Genomic DNA, 9,425 nt, shown 5'->3' on the forward strand with positions numbered 1-9,425 from the left:
TCTCCCTCCACCCCCGACCCCAGCTCAGTCTTCCCCCAGGTTTGTTTGAAAGTGGCGAGAAACAGCAATCGCCCCTCTCTCTCTCTCTCTCTCTCTCTTTGGACTATTGTTGCATTTCGCTTCTAACTGGGTTCTCTCACACCCCCGAGCGCCAAGAGGAGGAGGGGGAGCGGGGTTGGGAAAAGAAATAAAGCGAGCTCAGATCAGATGGAAAAAAAAAAAAAAAAAAAACACCCAGCAAGGAAAAAGAGACACTTAAAGGGAAAGAGTCGCCATGTTTAGCAGCTTTTTTAAAGATCTCGTCAATTTCACACAGAACGCGCTCGCTGGGTCCCAGCCCTCGTCTTTTGTCCAATTCAGTCGCAGCAAAGATCTTTTGTTCTAACTCAGCGTGAAAAGAAAAACTTTCTTTAAATGCAATAAACTTAAACCGAACTCAAGACTCTAAACAGATCCTCCTCCGGCCACTCTAAACATATACAGGGGGTTTGTTTTAACCGGTTGAAAAATTTTGGGTCCTATTTTTCTACCTCGCAGACCTCTAGCTCATTGCTGAAACTTAGAGAGAGTGTGAGAGAGATTTCCAAAGTCTAGAACACATGCTTAAAGCATAATAAAACAGGGACTGTCTTTTGCTTTGAAAATCATAAATTATAATTTAATGCCAATAATAATTTACAACAAATGGCTGTTTACAATAAACTAACACAAAACAAACAAGGAAAAGGGCCTGTGTTTTACTTATTAGAGAAACTTCACACACTCACATGGATAGCACTTGCAACAGGAAGAAAATAAACAACCGACAAACCTCTAACTAAAGGTCAGTGATACTGTGCCATAAGAACATACTTATTTTATATATGTATATTATCTACAAAAAGAAGCTGAGGGTCAGATGGAGAACTCCACACAAATGCACAAATCAGATTTTTCTGGTCTGCATGTGTCGACTAGAACGTCATGAGTATCAAAGTTTAATACACTTTACAAAATGATCCCTTTTCTTTCACCTCCTGGTTCCCCCCACCCCCCTTTAAAATCAAACGACATCATGGTGAAGTACTTGCGAGGGGAGGGGGAAATTGGAAAGCTTCAGTAAGAACAAAATTGCAAGCTCCCAGCAATGAGCTTCCTCCAAACCAGGAAAAGAGAGAGAGAGAGAGAAACCAAAAACCCCCTCAAAACAGTTACTACTTCCACATCAGCACACCCTGTAAAGTTTCCTTTTCCTTCCTTCCATCTTTCTCTCTCTCCTTTCTTGTTCTATTCTTTTTCTTCATTTGGCTTCTAGGGACAAAGGATCCCAAGCGCAGCACAGATTGTAGCTACACATTCTGAAATGTCAAAATGTCGATACATTTTTTTTTACCTCCATAACTCCAAAGGAAAAGCTTCCCTTGACCTACACCCATACTCTCACAGACCAAAGGTGAAGGGGGGAGGGGAGAGGCAGTCCCACTGTAAGTTATCATATATACATTAAAAATAGACCCTTCAGTGCTATAATCTATATCACTGAATTTAGAATCCTCTCAACAACCACAGTAGATGAGAACCACAGAATATTTTTAAAAATCACACCTATTTAAGGAAAAACTCCTTGCAAACAACTGCCCTCTATTTACATGCTGTGATTAGCTTGCTTGACTGATCTTCTGCATAACTGTCAGAAATGTACAAAAGAGTATATTTTCTGATCATAAAATAGATACTGATCTCAAGATTTCTAATACTTTTTCACAATACCTTCCCTAAGCAGGCACTTAAGTGTGACAAATATAAGGGCCTTTTTTTTTTCCTGGAAAATCCATTTTTAATTAAAAGGAGGATTAGGTGAATGGGGGTGGTTTACTATATCAGTATGGCACTTCCTAAACCATAGATAAACCATTAACTTCAGCCTCCCCCCCCACTCACCCAAATTAAACAGGCAAATACACTAGTCCACATTTGAACAAACTAACTGGAGAGAGTAAACAAATGGAGCCCCCCAGCCGCTCAGCAAGAGCTCACAGGGGCTCCACTGGATGGAAAGACAGTGACTGGGGACAGCCAAACAGGTTTCAGATATCAAATAATATTTTAATTTCTGAATACTTTCAATTTTCCTTGGAATATAACACACAAAGACTCGACCAAACAGTTCAGTTATTATAACTTTTACAGTATACAGAAATGTTGCACTTAAAAAAAAACCTTCAGTTTTTTTAAAACACAAACTGTAAACTCTAAGATACTGAATCAATCACGTTACCTATAAGTGCCAACAGTGTTATTTTGTCATGCTGATTTCAATGGTATTTTTTAAAAAGGGAAAATATCAACAATTATAATACAAAGGGTTTGCAAATATACAAACAGATATAGGATTTTCATAACAATTCAAGAACTAAGCGGGACCCAATTCAAATTACAAAAGTTCACTTTTTATTCAAAACCTCAGCATGTGTCTTGGACACATTCCTTGGCTGCCAATAAATTCCACAGTTCATTCTCTTTCTTAAAATATTTTTAAAAAGCTAGGTTTGTCATGGTGTCTTTTTTGGGGGGGAGGGTAGGGGAAGTGTTGCATGTGGTTCCTCCAGTTTTCTAATTAGAGTGCTCAAATCCACCTAAAATTTTTGGTCACCACTTGTAAGTGCGTTTCCATCATCTTTGAGTTGCCTTTTAAAGTTTTATGTCTTCCTATGATATTTTCATGGACTCAGTTTTAATTCTTGCAGAACATATATTTTAATGATACACAGTTTTTAAGAAGCCAAGATTATATCAAAACTTATTATAGAACCACAGAATAAACTGGTTTGGAACCAGAAAAGTACAAAAAAGAACAGCTAGAGAGGTACATAGACACAGGACAATTAATAATTTGGGAAAAAAAAAAGACTTACTTTCTCCATTCTGCTAATTTTCTCCCAATCTCCTTAAATGCACTTTTAGCAATATTTTTCAAAAATTTACCAAAAAAAGAAAAAGACTAATTTCCTTTTTATACAAAAATGATAAGTAGCAAGTTGTTCTGACCGACACAGGAGTTTTTTTTTTTAATGCATTCTGTAAAAGTTCATTTGACAGTCTTTTTTTTTTTTTTGAAATTCACAGTCCATTAAATTCTTCCCCTCTCTTCTTTTAGCAAACTTGTAACATCCTTTTATATCCTTTCTTAACAGAAGGAAATTTAGCAAACAAACCAGTCTTTTGCCTTTTCTTTCTCTGTTTCTCTCCCCCTTCTTATTTTGATTTATTTATTTATTGAATTGCCATATATGGCCAGTTAAAACTGCTGCCGGACAGTAACATATCCCGGATGAGGGTTTCGATGGGGGTTTTACCTACCAAACGGACGAAAAACAATTGCTCTATGACTGAGGAAGAGACGGTGCGGAGGGAAGGGAGGCGAAGCAAAAGCTTTCCGAATCTCGTCGGCTGGTTGGGGTACTGGCTCCTAACATATTCTTCCAAAGCACACTGAGACTTTTCCTGCAAGCTTTCCACATGGGCTACATCAGAGAGACCACAGGCATCTGGAAGAAAGTTAAAAAAAAAAAAAGAAGAAGAAGAAGAAGAATTCAGTCATCAGATTAAGAGGTTTGAAATGGGTCACATGAGGTGTGTGCACAGTGCTCTGTCAAACTGCCCCAACCGGAGTTGGAGCAAACGTCTATATACTGAAAACTTGGAGTAGGGGTAGAGGGGTTGAGAAAGAGCATGAGATGGTCCTGGAGTGTTTGCTTTAAAATAAAACACAGCTCAGTGTGCTACAAGCTTGCCCTGCCTGAGTCCTCAGGCTGGGTCACTGGGAGGCCCAAGAAAAAGTACATTGGGTCTATCTGGCCCAAGTCAGTAAACAGACAAAGCCCAAACTGGCAGCACTCTTCCCCCTCCTCTGTAAATAATAGTTCAGCTTATAATTATACAGTGGTGGTGATGGGGGGACAACTTAGCCCAGCCCCAGTAATGGCGTCCATGATCCAGCCTCAGATTCTCCCCAAAGAGGGCGACTCATTTTTCTCCAGTCTTTGAAACTGATTTAAGTGGCCCTTTAAAACTGATCTTGTCAGTTTAGCCTATTGAAGGGCAGCCATGCAAACTGTGATCTCTCTGTTCATTTGAGCTGTTTCTTTCCCCCCCTTTTCTTCTCTCTCTCTTTTCTCCCACCCCCCTTTATTTTTTTAAAGCCAGGTCCCTCCAAGAAGCACCCCCTCCCTGTTATCTTCAGGAAAACACTTTTCTTTTTTCTGATACGTGAAAATACAATAAGTGCCTTTGAAATGAGACGCTTCTTAGTAAAGGCGGTTCAGGTTGTGACCTGACCTTTCAGGGCTCCCCAGACAAGACTGGGGTTAACATATGCATATTGTGTATCGTTAAAATAGATATTCAAAAACAGCCTCTACCATCTCCACTCCAAGAATCAGAACACACATACAACCTGCTCATGTGTACCTAGGACTCTGAATGTCTACAAGAATGTATAGGTGTCTATGGTCAGGAACTAAAAGGTCTGTTTGCATAGGACTCCTTCCCTCCGCATCAGTACTGTGTGTCTGCCTCTGAATCAGATAACAAGAACCTTTATCTCTTTGTGAGGTGCACACAGGCCTCCACATTTTGCAAACAGTCATAAATTAAACTGTTAAAACAGTATCAGACATTTTTTTCTTTTGAAAGACCAAAGGTAAGACTAAGATATCAAGAAATTAACTACCACCCCCATTGTCTGAGAATGTGGGCTGAGTGGGATGGGGGTAAAAGGGACTACAGGGTAGGGAATATCCTGCCTGTATATCTGCATCAGGCAAATGGTCTAGATATGAAGGGCTTACAAGAAAAACAACCCAGATCCATGCCTCTTCATACAGCTTCCCTCACCAAACACTGCCCTCTGAATGATTACCTAAAGACTTCTGAATGCAGAATTTGGGGTGACTGCAGAGGGAAGCTTTATGTGAGAAGCAGCAATGTGTAAAAGCAGTTTGAGGACTCAGAACCTGCAAGAGATTCATATAATGACTTGGCTCCCAGACTTCTTATAAACAATAAAGAAAAAACTGTGGACCTCCTTTTTGTTTGCCACATAAACTATACATCTCTCCTAGTTTCCTGATTATAGGCTTTAAAAACTGTAGTAGGTAACTAGTTCCAAGCCTTGCCAATGTCCAAATGTTTGTTATTCTTAACTGGGAACCACTTTCCTTGCTCAGCCATGACAAAGGAATCAGCTGACAACTTAGTACAAGAATGTAAAGGGGGTGGTGGTGATTTCTACCCACCTGGGCTATGCTGAACTCAGCCTGGAGGCAGCCAAACGGCTCAGGTGTGGCCCCAAATGCAAAGCCAGTCACTTTCAAAAATCATTTGGCCTCAAGAGTTAATTAATATCAGATCTATTACTCACACAGGTTAAACTACAGGCAAACTAATTAGATTTCATAATGCAGTCAATGATGGTTTTATATCTCCAGCAACATTCATATCCAGCTTAAGTTGGCATACACTTTAGGTTGTTTGAAAATTGCCTTAAATCTTTGCCTGGGCAAGGGAAGGAAGAGGCCAGAGTCTGCAACTTCAGCAGACATTGCGAGGAGTTATAAATGGTTCCTTTCCTCCTCTCACCCCCTTTGAGAGCTCTTTTCCCCTCTCCTGGCAGTCTGCATTATTTTAATAAGAACATGATTTCAAAATTTGCTCCGCTCAGGTTGATTTGCTGGAGCTCCAACTCAGTATACTGAGCTAGCAGGTAAACTTTTCCCCTGCAGGGACCATGTCTAGGGTCCTCCAATGCCCAGGGACATCTCCTGGGGGCCTAACAGGGTACTAGAGAAAACCAGGTTTCCTGGAGGACTGTAGGCCCAAGGGCCTGGGATCAGGAAGGAAGAAAAGCAGGAAAAGGCATCCCAGTCTGGATATTGAAGCAGGGGAAATGGGCCTGAGAGGCTTCCCCATGGCCCATTTTGGGAGTCTCTGAAGCATCCTTCCTGCAGCCCAGCTTTCCTCTTTTCTCCCAGGAACAGGCCTGTTGGTGCCCTGCAGCTATACAAAGTTCTCACTTCAACTTTGACTCAAGTTTGGCCTTACCATGGTACTCTCAAGTTTTCTGGGCCCTAACCCTGGATCAGGAGCCCCTGGACATGAGGACAGGGCTTTTTCCTACCTGAGGTGAACAGGACTATGGCCTTGAGGCAGCTGTACTCGGCAGAATCGACGTGCAGCGCCTTGAGCTTCTCCACTTGCTCTTGGAAGATCCGTATGTGGTCCATAAAGGCGACCACCCGGTCAGCGGACATGGGCGAAGCGTGCAAGCCTGCTGCGGCCAGGAGCGGGGCGACATGGAGAGGCATGGAGCACTGCGCTGCGTTCAGCACAAACAGCTCGCTCCAGGTGAGACGAAGCAGGGCCACCTGGTCCGTGATCTGCAGGTCAGGGAAGAAGGGGATGTTCCGGGCCCACTCGACGGCGCTGAAGAGCATCCGCGCGGCCAGTTCACAAATGTTCTCGATGCCCATGATGTTGTTGGGCTGCATGCACTGGCTGCCGAAGCGCGACGTGGGATAGGGCTCGGCACGCAGCAGCAGGGAAATATATCCCGACAGGTACGAGTGGCAGTTGAGGGGGTCCCCGTTGGTCAGCGCGAACTGCCCATGGGTCGGCTGGGTGGGCGGCATCCTGCCCCTCTGCACCGCTGTGGGGAGGAAAGGAGATATTCCGCAGTTAATGACCAGCCCTGGTCCCTAGGTCGCCAGCAGGGTCTGCCCCAGCCCGACCCCACCCACCCCAGGCCCCAGTAACACAAGAATCAGGCAGGCCTGCCACAGACTTGGGAGCCCTTAGGCTCCAGGCACCACTCCTCTCAAATCACCACCCAGGCAAGTTCTGATGGCCAGATGGGCACACTTGCCTCCGAGGCCCGCTCGGGGCTGGTCCGCCGAGGACCCAGAATTGGCCACTTTGCCTCGGGGTCCACGGCGCTGTGGGCGGGATGTAGCATTCTGAGGGCATCTTTCTTCTTTACAGCTAAACAGCTGATATTTCTTATTGATTGGAGGAGAGGGAGCGGGAGGGGCGAGTCTGGGGGGGAGGGCGAGACGCTTTTGCAAAAGACACAGTGTTCACCCCAGACGGCCTGTGGCCACCCCTGAATGATTCTCCCCCAAACCCTGCAGCCCCAGCGCCAGCCCCAGCCCGGCAGGGAACCCCTGGTGAGAGACAAGAGTAGAGTCGAGGTCTGGCGTCAGTCTAATCAGTGTGCTCGGAGAAAGAGACCGAGGGAGAGGGCGGAGAGAGAGAAGCCGGCCAAGGCGAGAGGAAGCCGGGAAGAGGCAGGGAGCCGGCGGCCGGTACCAGCAGAGCCCAGGCCCGGCCTATGAGGGCCGGGGAAAGCCGGCGTAGCTCGGGCTCAGCCTGTTATCTGACTCCGGACCGGGAGAGTCGCTCTCGCAAACACAAAGAAACCCCGGCGGTGGCTCGCCCCAACCCGGAGCCCGCGCCCCGCGCCGAGCGCGCCATTGGCAGAGCAGGGCTCGCGGCGCTCGGCGAATTTTATATCACAAAGACCCAACTCGGGCAGAGCGAAAGCAGCCACGGAGGGCCCCTCGCCCACCCTTTCCTACTTCCTATTGCGCTCTCCTCGTTTTAAAAGTGAAAGGAAAAAAGAAAACAGAGGTATTTTTTTTTTAGCAGAATGTTAATCCATGGAGGGTCACATGAGCGCTTCCCGGGCGGCAGCGTTAATACGGCGAAGTGCATAAAATTGCCATTTGTAATTTGAACCTCCTGTACAAAAGTACAATCTCAGGTTGTTTTTTTTTTTTTTTTGAGAAGGTGGGGGCTGGGGAGAGGGGTGGAGGGAAGGGACATATGTTGAACATGCAGGAAAAGCAAGGGAAGAGAGAGAGAAGTAAATAAGGCTTTAAAACAACAGCACACACCCCATCCATTGCAGAAAGGCAGTCTCCGGTGAACTCGCAATCAATGCAAAGAAAATGAAAACAGACCAAAGAAAGAATAGAGAAGGAAATCAGGCGGCCAAAGCATGCGGATTTAGGGATCTGGGTTCCAGTGCAGAACTCGCTTCTAGTATAAAACCCCTTTCCGCTGCAATACGAAGAGAAGAGCTTGGGGCTTCTGTGTCCTTACCCAGAGCAGGCTAGCCAAACGCACCCAGGGACCCGGGACCCCGGGCGAGGGGGGGAGAAATGAGAGGCCGATACCTTCCCGTCTCATGCCCACTTTGAGGCACTTTTTGAGGCGGCAGTACTGGCACTGGTTGCGGTGGTGCTGGTCGATGGGACAGTTCCGGTTGGCGCGGCACGTGTAGCTCAGGTTCCTCCGCACGCTGCGCTTGAAGAAGCTCTTGCAGCCCTCGCACGTGAACTGGCCGTAGTGCTTGCCGCTCGACTTGTCCCCGCACACCACGCACTCGATGTGTTGTTGCTGCTGTTGTTTGTCGCTGCCTGGGCCGCCAGGGCCGCCCTGGCCACCAGCCGCCGTCTGGGCTGGGGTGCTAGCCGGGCCCCCTTGGCCGGGCGTCTGTGGCGTGTGCGGGGCGCCAGGCGGCGGGCCGGGCACGGGCGGCGCCTGCGAGGCCTGGCTGCCCTGCGAGCCGGGCACCTCGTCCTGGGGGTCACGCCACGTGCTGACTACCATTGCCATATCTATGGGGGCTGCGTCCGGACTTCCTGCTCCCCTGGCTGCGGGCGGCGGCGGGGCGGCGGCGGCTCCCGGGTCTCGGGCTCCGGCGCGCCGCCTTTTGTGTGTGCGAGGGTGCGAGAGGGCGCCGGAGGGCGCACCGGGTGGCTCGGGGGCTGGTTGGTTGAGGTTGGTTAGTTTTTCCTTTTTTGTTTTTGCTTTTGCAAAGTTTTGTCGATTGCTTGTCTGGCCCGGTGTGTTTGTTTTGTTTGTTTTCCTCGGCTCAGCTTTGTTGGTTTCGGGGGGCTTTCCGCCGGGAGGGGAGGGTAAGGGGACAGGAGAGCAAGTGGGAGCAGAACGTGGAGAGAGAGGGAGGGGAGAGCAGCAAGTCGATTGTCTGGCTTCAAGACAGAAGTAGGAGGCAAAAAAAAAAATCTCTCCAAAGATCTCGCTCGCTCTCTCTCCCTCCCTCTCTCGATCACTCTCTTGCTCTCAGAGCTGGTGTGCAGCCGAGGAGTTGGCGGAGGAGGAGGAGGAAGAGGAGGAGGAAGAGGAGGAGGAGGTGGAGGAGGAGAGGCGACTGTCCGGGGGCCAAGTCCAGGGCAGCCCACAGTCAGCCATTCAGGAAAGCCATCGAAATCAGGAGGACTAAAAGACCGGAGGCGCAGGGCGCGGGTGCGCCCAGGGAGCCAGGCAGGCCGGGGCGGAGGCCGGCGGCCCGCGGAGTGGCCGGAGCGCTGCCTGGGTCCGGGGGAATCAGCATGAAAGTGGTCCGCGTCGGGCGCTGCGCGGCG

The 9,425-nt window shown here is 47.8% G+C and overlaps 1 protein-coding gene across 3 annotated transcripts in view; it reads right to left on the reverse strand.

Moving 5' to 3' along the window:
- Window positions 1–636: 636 nt before the first annotated feature.
- NR2F2 (nuclear receptor subfamily 2 group F member 2) overlaps window positions 637–9,425 on the reverse strand; it is a 14,142-nt gene continuing 5,353 nt past the window's right edge. The window contains exons 1-3 of one of the 3 annotated variants that reach the window (XM_003788645.3): window positions 8,214–9,425; window positions 6,158–6,685; window positions 637–3,527 (exon numbers count right to left, since the gene is read on the reverse strand). In XM_003788645.3, coding sequence (XP_003788693.1) covers window positions 3,253–3,527; window positions 6,158–6,685; window positions 8,214–8,655 — 1,245 coding nt within the window. In that variant the 5' untranslated portion in view covers window positions 8,656–9,425 and the 3' untranslated portion in view covers window positions 637–3,252. Of the gene's footprint in view, window positions 3,528–6,157; window positions 6,686–8,139 lie in introns of all 3 variants that reach the window. The other 2 variants (XM_012804550.2, XM_012804548.2) reach the window with 2 other exon arrangements.

Source organism: Otolemur garnettii, unplaced genomic scaffold (genome assembly GCF_000181295.1).
Source record: "Otolemur garnettii isolate 467f Iridium unplaced genomic scaffold, OtoGar3 scaffold00029, whole genome shotgun sequence".
Taxonomy (NCBI): Eukaryota; Metazoa; Chordata; class Mammalia; order Primates; family Galagidae; genus Otolemur; species Otolemur garnettii.